This window comes from Cyprinus carpio, chromosome A20 (assembly GCF_018340385.1).
Source record: "Cyprinus carpio isolate SPL01 chromosome A20, ASM1834038v1, whole genome shotgun sequence".
NCBI lineage: Eukaryota > Metazoa > Chordata > Actinopteri > Cypriniformes > Cyprinidae > Cyprinus > Cyprinus carpio.
This window is the reverse complement of record NC_056591.1, coordinates 24,808,819-24,821,942: the sequence shown is the minus strand read 5'-3', so window position 1 is coordinate 24,821,942 and position 13,124 is coordinate 24,808,819. Positions and strand designations below refer to the sequence as shown.

The following is a 13,124-nucleotide window of genomic DNA, read 5'->3' as shown; positions in this document are numbered from 1 at the left end:
AAAGTTCTTGAAGTGTGTTTTAGATGTTAAATCCCAGGACAGTGTGCTGAGACAAATATTATATAAATTAATTAAATATAGTCATTTTTTAGGTTGATTTTGCTGAAAAGGGGAAAATGTTTAAAAGGATTAATAATATATTGGTTATTGGGTGATTTTTTTTTTTTTTTTTTTTTTTTTTTTTTTTTTTTATAAATCTGCACCAGTCAGCATTGGATATACTGTCCAATATTGGATCTTTAAGTTCTAAATTCACATGTAAAAGTAGTTATTTGCCATAACTATAATTAATTACGTATTATAAATTACGTTAATTATTAATTAACTACAAATAATGATCAGCTTATCATTATTGGCCAGATTTGTTTTCAATCGGTACCTTCCTAGTTTTTGACAAAACTTTCCTTTTTTGCTGATTTCATCTAGCCCTATTGGTTAATGTTAACCAACACTGTATTATGTAAAGCGATAGCCCAAAAGCTATTTAGTCATCTCTTGCAAATCCTGGTTGAAAAGCTCCCCTAAAGTGTGTCCTTTGAAGTCTCAATAGAGCAGTATTCCTCCACAATCTTCTTCTGACTCCTTTGTGGTACAGAACACCCACTATTCATGATCCAATCCATTTCTGATGGATACTTTCAAGTCACGCCCTGCATTTCATTTATTTTTGTCCTTGTTTGAGTCAGAAATATGTTGTAGTGTGGAAGTAAAATAAGTTACGAATGTCATTTTATGTTGACTTCAACCTCAAGTTTTGACAACCACAGAAGATATAAAGTGGCTTTGAATGGTGAAGTAGGCAAATTCAGAGAATTGTCTGTTTAAATCCACAAAGCTTGTTCCCACTTTGAAATGTACCCCAAGGCCCCTTCAGTGGAGTCATACCATCCACGCTCTGAATCGTACCACCCTTACCTTGGTGTGAGAGCCGTCTCTTGATCCGGGCAGGGGGTCCTGTGCCAAAGCCACGATCAATACTGGAGCTTCACAGTAACACCACAAGAGCTCCTACATTTAGATTCTCCCTTAGAATAAACCATCCCGGCCTCTCCCACTCATGAACACTTGAATCCAGGGCTTCTGAGATTCGGAGATGGAGAGTTGTGCTGTGAAGGATCAGGAAGTGTTTAGCCTTCACTGAGGTCAGCAGGTAGTTATATGAAACACCCGGTAGTCATGTTTTAAAGTTGAAAGTGACGTATCGTGTGGCCAGGTATGGTGTCCTATACTAGGAATTTGTGCTCTGCATTTAACCCATGCTTTATAATGAGATGGAAATGCACTTTCCTGTACTGAAAAATAAACTTTTAAAGTAACCCTTGGGGAAAAAGTACAGATGCTTGAGTAACTTATGTTGCGTGGATGAATATGATGCTTTCTAGAAAAGGTTGTGTCTGTGGTTATCTGTGGTCACCATATCAAAGTGAATCTGACTAGCTAGTTGCAAAATTGAACCTGACAGTCACAGCACTAAATCTAAATTTTTGTTGCAGGTTTATTGTAGCCATATTGACTTGGGGTAAGGCAAATAAAAAGTTTTTATTATTTATTTATTTTTAAATCGGTAATAATATTTTGTAGAGATGCACTGACTGACTGGCCAGGGATTGGAATTAGCCGATTTTCCACATAATCAGACCGGTGACTAGTCCGTTTTGACGTCACACCTACACTCACATCCGCATGTAAACGTCACTGGCATGGACGTTTTTCAGTGAAAGTAAAGACACAAAGTTTGCAATTTGTAATACATGTATGGCCACAGTGATTAATGATTGATTGACCACTAGATTAAAGGGGTCATATGATGCTGCTAAAAAGAACATTATTTTGTGTGTGTATTTGTTGTAATGAAATGTTTATTCGGTTTAAGGTAAAAAAAAACCACATTATTTTCCATATACTCTACATTATTGTTTCTCCTCTATGCCCCGCCTTCTGAAACACGTAAATTTTTACAAGGCTCATCGCGCTGAAAAGCGAGGTGTGCTCTGATTGGCCACCTATCCAGTGCATTGTGATTGGCTGAATGCCTCAAGCGTGTGATGGAAATGTTACGCCCCTTAACATATTGTGAAGCCTTGTCCAGCCGGAGAGACGAGACATATAAACATAAAGCCCATTATATAAACATGATTTCTAGTGGTGTCTTCTTTTAGAACAAAAAAAAAAGTACAGCCCCCTAAACGAAAAAACAGCACAAACCAACCTCGTTCTCTCGAGTGAGCAGAGGCCAGCTTGAGTGAGCAGAGGCGGGCTGCTTGAGAACAGCGCGGCAGGTGCATTCTACGAAGGAGCGTACCTTGGGCTTGCGGCAACCATATGTGACGACCCGGGCTGGACTCCGCTTCATCCACGGTGAAAGCTGATTCGGTGATCCACAGTGCAAAGTTGATATTTTTCCTTCGCGACCAGCACGGATCAGCTCCAGGCATGACGAAGCGGATATCATCCTCTTTTGGAAGGCCAAACAAAGTAGTTTCGCTTTCACAGTGAAACACACAATGTCTATACGACATAGCGGCGGCGGCAACAACAATACTACAACGAGAATAAAATGTACGCCCCCTTTCTTTGCGTGAACATCTGGATTGCGTTATGCAAATCTTCCCCCATACTGACGTAGATATGTGGGGGCGTGTTAGAACGAGCTGTTTCAGGGGGCCGTGGACGAGTCTCAACTTTTATAAAGAATATCTCTTTGGATTTGAGACTTTAGTCTTCGCAACTTCACAGATCTTCTTTATGCACCAACAGCTTGTAACACTCCAAAGAGACAAGTAGATTTTTTAAAGGGGCAAGTGAGAGAGAATTTCACTTGACCGACCAGAAAAGAAGCCTGATTAAAACGTCAAAAACAAAAATAACTAGGGAAGCACTGAAACTTGGCCACCAAAAATTTTCACGACAATGATTCTGATTTTATTGCATTCAGTGTAAATGGAGATTGATGATATATCCAAGTTGTGCCAGATGAGGCTCATGCAGCCTGCCTGAGAGAGAAAGATGCAGAGATTTTTTTCATGAAATTAGGTGTGCAAGCAAGCAAACTTTTATGGAGATTGGCGCATAATTAGAACTATTACACTACAATAGGTAATTTTAAAAAAAAGGATTTGTGAGTTTTATGTTCAGAACTATTATTATTATTATTATTATTATTATTATTATTATTGTTGATGGGTTTTTTTTGTCCTTTTTTTTTTTTTTAAACTCCAGGTTTGGTCTACGTGTTTGTTGGTCTGTACAGCTGGTGATTTGTCTAATTTTGTGACAATCACTATATTATTATTATTATTATCATCATTATTATTATTACTACTATGATTAAATAAAAATATTAAACAAAATAATGAATATTGCAGTTATAAATATTTAATAATATTTCACTGTGAACTAGTAATTAATAATTATCTAAATTTACAGTACGTAGTAAAACTTCAATGCTAATATTTATGGCTGTCTTTAATTTCTTCATTTTCAAACATGAACCCATTTTTTTTTTTTTTGCAATCTTTTTTTTTTTTTTTTTTTTTTCCAGATTCAGCAACTTTATTTTGATTCAGACCAGGTTGTTTCGCAAGTCAGTTTGATCAGTTCTTTGAAACAAACCAAAGATTTGTTTGTGATTTGGCATGCTTTTTTGAAAACAAGAAAGTGCCTCATTCATTCTATTCTTCCTTTCTCATATTAATTATACTTCTACTAATTGTACATATAATCAACATGCTGACAGATGTGGTTGTAATATTTAAAAAAAACTGCATACCTTGGTAACAATTTCTGATCCCATTCCATTCCATACACCTCAAGTAGGCCTTAAGTGGGAAGATATTGAACCTACTTTGGTTCAAGATTTAAAAACGTCCATTAGCCCAGAGCTTATCCGCATTAAGTGCAACCCAAATATGCAAAGTAGAAGCTCGAGAACAGTTTGCACCGGCCTTCGGCTTCTGGCACGTTCAGTGCGACAGCTGTCCTCTCTGTGGCGCTGCATGTCAGGGGTGAGGCCTCCTATAAATTAAAAGAAATGGGAACAAAATAACCACTAAAAATCTCTCAACTCATCCGTTCCCTCACATTTCTTAAATAGAAAGATGTAGAGCCAGATGACAGTTCTGTCTGTAAACAGCATCTGTAGTGGTGGCAGGTGGTATAGATCACAGGAAGGAGGTACGTGCCCCTGTGATGGGTGCGGGAAGAGTTTTGGCTCATGCCAGCGCATGTGGGGGGGTGCCAGCAGTCAGCTCCAGCAGTGTAAGGTTACACCTCAGTGTGCACTTGTTAGTTCACTGTAACACCTTCAGGGTCTGCATTGAGCAGCCTGATGTCTTTTTTTCTGTCTGTATTAATCTTAGTCAATATGGGCAATGATCATTAATAAACAATATATAGTTAAAAAATTTACATTGGCTTTAAAAGGTTTTTTTTTTTTTACTTTTAAACTTTCTAATATTCCAACTTAACATGATAGCTTACAAAATTACAAATGTTTTTGTCAGATTTTCCAGTTAAAATGTCAAAAAATAATTTGAACAAGATTTACATGAGATGCAACACTGAAAGATGTTAAGATTCATTGTTAGAAAATGTGTCAATATAAGCATATTTCATCTTACGGAGCTGGCAGATTTTTTATTTTTTTTTTCACTTGTAAAATACATTTATCTTGTTCCAAGCATACTTTTGAGGTATTTTAACTGTAAATATTTATAAAAAAAATTGGATTTTTGCAGTGTATATGTAACCAGATGGTGTGTCGATTCCCTCAAAGTGTGAATCCTTTTATGTTGTAAGGGAAAATCTATCAAAAAATTCAAATTAATTTCACAAGTGTATGACTTTAGTCTTCACAACACACAAGAAGATATTTTGGAGAATGCTGAGGTCCAAATTATGTTGCATCATATTGACTTTCGTTGTATAGACAAAGACATTTTTCAAAGACATCTCTTGCACAGAAGAAAGAAAGCCACAATTTTGCATATCACATGAGGGCGAGTAAATAATGACAGCATTTTCTTTTTTTGATTAAATATCCATTTACATTTAGTCAGTGGGGCATCTTTTTCAGGAGATCCTCCAAAACTGACACCAAATGGTTTAAAATACCTTTTTTAAAATGTATTTATATGGCAAACATTAATTTTTGTTCCCATTGAACATCTTGAAAATGTTACATTATGAAAGCAAATTTCTTTGCACGTGTCCTTTGATCTTGACTTTAAATTCAGATATCACACTGGTTTGCAATTCCCAACTCTATTATTTATCAGTTTCTTATCTGCTTGTTGTTCAGTTGAAGTAAAGATGAAGCATGTGTCAATAAGAGAAAGATGGGAAGAGACTAGAAATGTGTTTTGGATTTCCTAATTTCCTCAGGATGTCTTGCTCTCTGGCGAGTTGAAAGGCCTATTTAGTCTCTCGGCTCTCTTCCTCTCAGAATCTGCATTGGTCTCCAAGGATTCTATCAGCTATGAGACAAATCATAAAATCACTACCTGGCTCTTTTGTGGGCTACTTGCTCTGCTTCCCTTCATCTCGCCTCCAGAATTTGGACCACAGAAGCCTGAAAGAAACCTGAGTTGAAACAGATCTGCTAAGAGGGGACAAAGATGTAAAATAATGCAGTTGATGAGGGATTTTTTTGTATTTTCAACACCCGCTCATGAGTGGAATTTGATCTTAAAGTGCTCTGTGGATCCTCATTATGGAAAAATTCTCTCCTAGTGCCTTGGTGAAATATTTGAGGAGCCTTGCGAACTTCTTAAAGTGGTTCAGTTTGCGCTTAGATATGAGAGCTTTCAGACATTTAGGAGTCATTAGCCTTTACCTGGATTCATTTATCCTGATTGCTGCAGTCTTTGAAGAAACATACATGAACTTACAGTGAAGTTTTAACTGCTGATTTAGTGTGTGTGTATGTGTGTGTGTGTGTATATATATATATATATATATATATATATATATATATATATATATATATCTATATATATATATATATATATATATTATATATATATTTTTTTTTTTTTTTTAAACTCCCAGAGTGACTTCAGTGATTGTTCTGGCACTGCACACTTTACCATATGAAATTAGAGTTGAATGTAGCAGTATGAAGCTGCTCATTAAAACACTCTCTTCAGTGACACCTGTGACCATGTGCACCAGACACTGGCCATTATTTCCAGGTTTTCTCTTCATGCACAGTTCTTCGGCTGTCGGGAAGGATGCTTGCATAATCACATTTCTTTTCTGTCCTTTCATTATGTTCCGTCAAATCACTGTTCGTTAAAGCCTTTTGTTATCCCGCTGTTCTAATTGGCTGACTGACGGCGGCCATGATTTTTTTCAAGTAGGACGTGTTGCTGGATCATCATGTTTTATTGGTCTTAGATCTACATTTTAACACTGATCACTAACTACCCCTAAAATTAGAGCAAATCATTGGCTGATTAAGAATGAAGCTGTACCCCTAATTTTATCTTAAGTAGCCCTAAAATAAAAGGTCAAATTATACATAAAACCTGCTTTTAAGGCCTGTGTGTATTAGTTAAAAAATTTTTTTTTTTTTTTTTTTTTTTACTGGAGTCCCAGAGATTTGATCCCAGCTGGTTAGCAGCATTTGAAGAACAGAATGGGTGATTTTTATTTTTTTTTTTTTGTGGCAGATGTTCTCAAAGTTTGTATATATGTTGAATTCATGAGTTACTGTTTTGATGCTTAACTCAAAGAAAGAGTGTACATACACATATATTTACGTCTATACATATATACATAGATTCATTTATATACATAAACCACCCAAGCCATTTTGGCTTCGTGACTATCTCTCTTTTAATTTGAAATCTAAAAACATTTTAATCATATAAAAGGTGTATGAATTTCTGTATAAATTAACTTATATAGTATATGAAAAACTTGATATGGACAAAATTGGTATCATGTCATTGACCTGAATATTTGAGATCATTTATTGGGTAATTTTTTGTTTCTAAATGGGTTTTTTGTTTGTTTTTGTTTTTTACAGCTAAAATGCATCTTCAGCCATTCGTATGGGGAGGTGGTTTGTTTAAGCATGCCGGGAGAAGAAGCACGCAGGAAGTTTTTTTCAGACCTCATTTTGGTGCAGGCAGCCAAGGCGCCACCCCGCAGGAGGAAAACCGGTAAGTGTTTATTGTGGTTAATGGAGAAGTATAGATTTATCTGGTCCTGACTGGAGGTAGAACACCGTTTCTGAAGTGTTAATTCCCCTTTTTTGCTATTTAAACTTCTTTACCAACTTTCTCAATCTGTGCAAGAGTAAATGCAGCTGCAAACAGCAATTATCTGGGCCAAGCACCGTGAATGTTGTTCATTGCACCGTGCTAAAATCTAAGCTACACAATAAATATGGTCAGATACCCTCATGGCATGATGATGATATTTTTAAGTTTTGTTGCCTTGTATTCTATAGGACTCTGTATATAAAAGGAATTGATAGAGACCAGAGATTTGCAACCAAGTTTTGGGAAAGTTACAAGAAAATCATCTTATTTTTCATCCAGACGATTCCAGTGACCACCATAGACTCTCAGAAAGAAAAAGAAAAATGATAAAGGCTACACACCCTTTGTGCTTGGGCACTAATGAGGCCATTAGTATGAGAAAGGCGTATGTTAAAGTGCCTTATGTCTCTACCTTAAGTCTGTCTAGGGTGTCAGGTGGTATGGTCTTACTGGATGCTGATGTCATTTATCACCATTATGACTTGCACGTTCACCACACTGTCCCTCACTCCTATTCAGATTCTTAGGTATAATTAACCCAAAAATGAAAAAGCATTTACTCAGCTTAACGTCATTCCAATCATGTATGATTTTCTTCCTTTTGTTCAACACAAAAGAAGATATTGTATACAAATATACGAAATTATATGTACAGGTTTATTAGCTAAGTTTACATGCATCCAAATAATTAGTTATTGATGGCTCAGTTTGATTCGAAAAGCCTTTAAACACCTATCAATCTCAATCAGTCTGATTTAGCTCAATCCAAATATAAATTTGATTAAACTGAAAGAATTGTAGATCTGAAATAATCCTTAAAACTATTACAAATAATTTTCATTAGTTGACATTAAGCTGCATTAAAATTAGTGGTGGGCATAGATTAATTTTTTAAATCTAGATTAATCTTACTGTAATCTTGGAATTAATCTAGATTAATCTAGATTAAAATGGCTCATTTGAATTCTGCCGAAGGCATTCAATTTATGTTCAATAAGATGTACTTGTTAGTACTGATAGAGCTGTGTGCGCATTGTTCGCGGTAAAAGTTAACATGGATTGACACGGAAATGCAGTAATTTCACAATAAATGTATATTAATTAAAGCCTACCGTGTTTCACACGCAACACATGGGTTTTGGCTAGGTTTAAAACAAGAAAAAAAGCACCTTTAGATAAACGAGGCAACATGATATAGGCCTATGCACTTTTATGGAAGCAGAAAATCAAAGTTCATTAAGAACCGTGCGATTGCTTGTAATAAAGATTTAAATGCAAAAGGCACGAGAGTCGACTGTTTCTGTCAGCGGTGCTTTCATTTTAAATATTTGCGATATCCCAACAAGAAAAGAAGGCTAATTGTTGTGTTTAAATGTTTTGCCGCTTGCTTGAGCAGCTTATTATACAAACCTAGAAGTCAAATGCATGAATAATGTTGTTTATATTAAGTTTAAACTAATGTCCATGATTATGAAAGATTGTTACTTTTTTTTTTTTTTTTTTTATACATGGTTTGAAATATAGAATAATGAACAAACGTTGTGTTTGTGGACTAAACAGCCGCGGATCAGTAGCGGGCTGCAAACGTGTCCTGTGTGAAAGCACAATGAGTCCGTGCTGCTTCTGCACCACACACGTAACGCACACGGACTGCATACGCACTGCAGACGGAGTATGTGTGAAACAGGCGTGAGTCTTGTCAAGGTTTTTTTTTTTGGGAAGCTTGGTAATTTCACAGTAGGCATACACACAGGTTCGGAGACTCGTTCTCGTCCCCTACAGTGCAATTCGTCTAGGTATACAAACGCGCGCTAAACTATCACGGTGAAAGTCATCATAGCTTGCGTAGTATAGACCCAGCTCCCAACCCAACTTTGAGAATAAATTAACGGCGATATTTTTTTTTATCGCCCGATAAGAGTCTCACGTTAACGCAGCACGTTAACGCCGATAACGGCCCACCACTAATTAAAATATAATGTTAATATTAGATGAAAAAAAAAGTTTTTATTTTTAAAATAAACACTGAAAATATAAAATGAAAAGCTAATTTAAAATATTAATATTATAGTGAACATAAATAATGATAAAATAATACTACATTGTAAGGACAGAAATGCTCTTTTCAAAGAATTATCGTTTATGCTCCAAAAAATAAAGTCATACTGTGAGTAAATTCATTTTTGGGTGTCGATAACTACTATTGCTGTCCTTGCAATTGCTTCCACCACTGCTGCTGCTCTTCCAGAATTGCTACTTCTGCTTATGCATAAATTGGGTCTCCTGGGTGTTCCTGATGTTCTCTTCTGGATATCTTCTACTTGTGGTCGATTGCCATGCTCATCGGCTCCCTCACAGCTGGAGCCATTATAGCAGAGAATGGCTTTCAAGTGGAAATGCAAGCATCGTGACCCATTGATGCAGAGCAGGGGTCCTCCTGTGGGTCGATCAGAGGCAGCTCTGAATAAAACACAAACCCTACTTCCTTTGGCAGCATAGCATCTGTGGTGGGAGAAAGGGGCTCTATTAAACACCGGTCCTTAACCATTAGCTATAATTACGCTCACAGTTAGCATAACTGTTCGCTAGCTGCTGCCACAAAGTAAATTGCTGAGGCTGGTGGCCCAACAACTGCTAGGCACTCTGCCCAGATCTTTGGATTAGCACGAGGTCCACGGCCTGTTTACTGAGAAGGTTTTTTTTTTCTGTAGCAGTATTTTCTTACAAGGCAGTGCCACATTAGCGCTTGTTGTGTTTGGTTATTTCTGGCAGTCTGTTTTTGGTTTATCGTATAGATGCAGCTCTGAATTACCGCAGCTGTCAGGTTGTTTGTTGGAGCTCTTCAGAAATCAATAATACTGTGGGGCGCACGCTGTAGTGGAAAGCATTTCTCGACTTCATCCATATATAACACCGAGTGTTTATAATTCCTCTAGCTGCTCTGGCACAGTTTCAGTGTCATCTGACTATTCCAGTTGTTTTCGGACCATTTGCTCAAGACTTCATCTATTGCACTTAGTATTACAAGTATTACACTTAGGTTTAAAGAGCAAAGTTTCTGGACAAAATACTGAAATAACACAATTTTCATTATGTTCTGTTGACGGTTCTTGAACGTCTGCATTCTTTTGACATTGCGAAAATCATATTCTGATTATTCCTGCATAATTTATAATATATAATACACTACTGTTCAAAAGTTTAGGGTCAGTAAGTTTTTTTATTTTTGAAAGAAATAAATACTTTTATTCAGCATGGATGCATTAAATTGATCAAAAGTGACCGTAAAGACATTTATAATGTTACAAAAGATTTGTATTCCAAATAAATGGTGTTTTTTTTTGTTACTTTTTTTTTTTTCAAAGAATCCTGAAAAAACGTAATACAGTTTCCATGAAAATATTAAGCAGCACAACTGTTGTCAACATAAGATGGTAACTAAATAAATAAATGAAAAGGGATGTTTATTGAGTAGCAAATTAGTATACTAGAATGATTTCAAAATTATTATTTGACACTGAAGACTGGAGTAATGATGCTGAAATTGAGCTTTGCCATCAAAGGAATAATTTGCATTTGAAAATATTTTCATTTCAGTTTTAATTTGTAGTAATATTTTACAATAGTTTTGTTTTACTGTATTTTTGATCAAATAAATGCACTTCTTATGAAGAGACTTCTTATGCTCACCAAAAAAAAATTGTATGTCATTTTGTTTCTTGTGATGTAATACATGAACACTGCAATAGATATAATTGTTTTTTAATTTTTTTTATTTAGCGTTTACATTTCCTAAAGACTGGCATTAGACTACAATAGCATTAAGACACAAATGTTTTATTATTGTTTTTGATTTTTTTCAGTAAATTGATTCTAAACTCTAATTTGATTTTGATTAGATTTTTAAAAAAAGTTTTTAGAAGTCTGTGATTTGTATTATGAATTAAAATAATTTAATATTAAATACATTTAGTTAGGGCTGCCCTCGACTAGTAGACGTTCATTTTAAGCATTAGTTGACTAATCGCACGTTTATTAATAAACCATTTAAATCATGCTAATGAGCTTTTTATTGCCTACATAGTCTAATAAGTGCTTAAGTGCATGCATAAAGCTTGCCATAGCACACTGGCAGAATTAATTATGATGAATGTGTCAGGGAAAAACAGTAAGATTAAACTGCATTAACATTTTAATAATCTATTAATAAACTAGTGTTGTCTGTGTTTTCATTGACACTGACTCATCATTCCCACAGTAGTCGACGCACCTGCATGCAAGTTTCATATGGATTACGTAATATGAGAATATTTGTGTTTTTTAGATTTTAATTGTTTCATTTGAAAGTGGACATATTACTCTCTATAGATATATATTTCATGTCTGTAAGGCAAGTATACACTGAGTTTCTCGCTCAAGTTCACAGACCGAGACGGCAGAAAGTGCATCCTGTTTGCTTTCATTATTTAAAAAGAGCAATGTTTTGTTATTGTGAGTGCACACAAATAAACGTAGAGGCTTTATAGATTCGAAAGATTTATTACTCCTATCTGTATGACAAAAATGACGGAGTTATTTAAGAGAGGGTGACTGCACTAGCGCCTTCATCTGTCATGCTGTGAGTGCACTACCTTTCGGCTTTCCACTCCGCTCAGACACTTGAACAGCGCACATTTTTCTAGGTTAACATTAGATTGAGCAGCCATGTAAAGTTGCTACTACTTACATATTTCAGATTATAAGTCATATATTTGATGTCGATGAATGATAGGCGAGCATTTGGATGTACTGTATTACCACAAAATCCAGCCGTTAACAATCTGCCCGCCACGGACTGCGTGACCTAACCACTTCCTGTGGATTTTTTTTTTCGCGACTAATAAAATTTTGGTCGACCAAGCCACTTCTTGTCGATTAAAGGTTAGTAGATTATTAGGGAGCAATCTTTATTATTTTGACTTTTTTTTTTTTTTTCAGAGAAAATGCATGAATATTGAAAAATATTCAAAAGCCAATATACAGATAAAATAACCATTTTTTTGGTTTTAAATCAAAGTGATTCATTACTTGCTCCCTTAGAAGTACAAAAAAATAATCTACATCAGAACTGTCAGATCTTCATGATTTCCTCATGATTGTAGTTCAGCTGTACTGAGGGTCTGTGTCTGTATTTGTGTTTTCAGTGTGCGCTCTGGAGGTGCTGACCCTCGCTGAAGACCCCGGCCCTCGGCAGCTCTCGCCAGAGGAGCAGCGGCGACTGGAGGAGCAGGAGGAGAACACCTTGCGCGAGCTCCGCCTCTTTCTCAGGGACGTCACAAAGCGGCTCGCCACTGACAAACGCTTCCAGATCTTCAGCAAACCCGTGGACATTGAGGAGGTGGGCTGTTACTGCACATCAGCAGCTGTACGATTAATGCCTGTAGAGTCTGTATTCTATTCAATATTACCATGTAATTAGTGGCACCTATGGTTTATTAGTAACCCCCAGACCAAACAAATCATATGATTGTCATTATACGACAGCTTGCAGGCAGGATCATTACCTGAATCAAGTAATTTGAGAAGGCAATTAAAAAGTTCATCACTATAAGAAGCAAATAAGGAGGACAGTGTGTCTATGAATACAGAGTGCAACACGTTTTCGCCCTGGTCTCCTGAAGCTTTTTAAATTTGTTACAGGGTGAAGCAAAGCCTCTGTATGACAAATCAAGAACATGCCATATGAATCCCGAATTCAGATTGTTTTGCAAAATTGGCATGGAAAATTGGCAAAATGCCCTTGACAATTTTCTCATATATATATATATATATATATGTATATATGTATATGTATATATATATGTATATATGTATATG

General features: G+C 35.9%; 1 protein-coding gene across 1 annotated transcript in view; it reads left to right on the top strand.

The window, feature by feature from the left end:
• LOC109045683 (ATPase family AAA domain-containing protein 2B-like) overlaps window positions 1–13,124 on the top strand; it is a 95,508-nt gene that overhangs the window by 20,227 nt on the left and 62,157 nt on the right. The window contains exons 20-21 of the mRNA XM_042778228.1: window positions 7,031–7,166; window positions 12,452–12,645. Coding sequence (XP_042634162.1) covers window positions 7,031–7,166; window positions 12,452–12,645 — 330 coding nt within the window. The remainder of the gene's footprint in view (window positions 1–7,030; window positions 7,167–12,451; window positions 12,646–13,124) is intronic.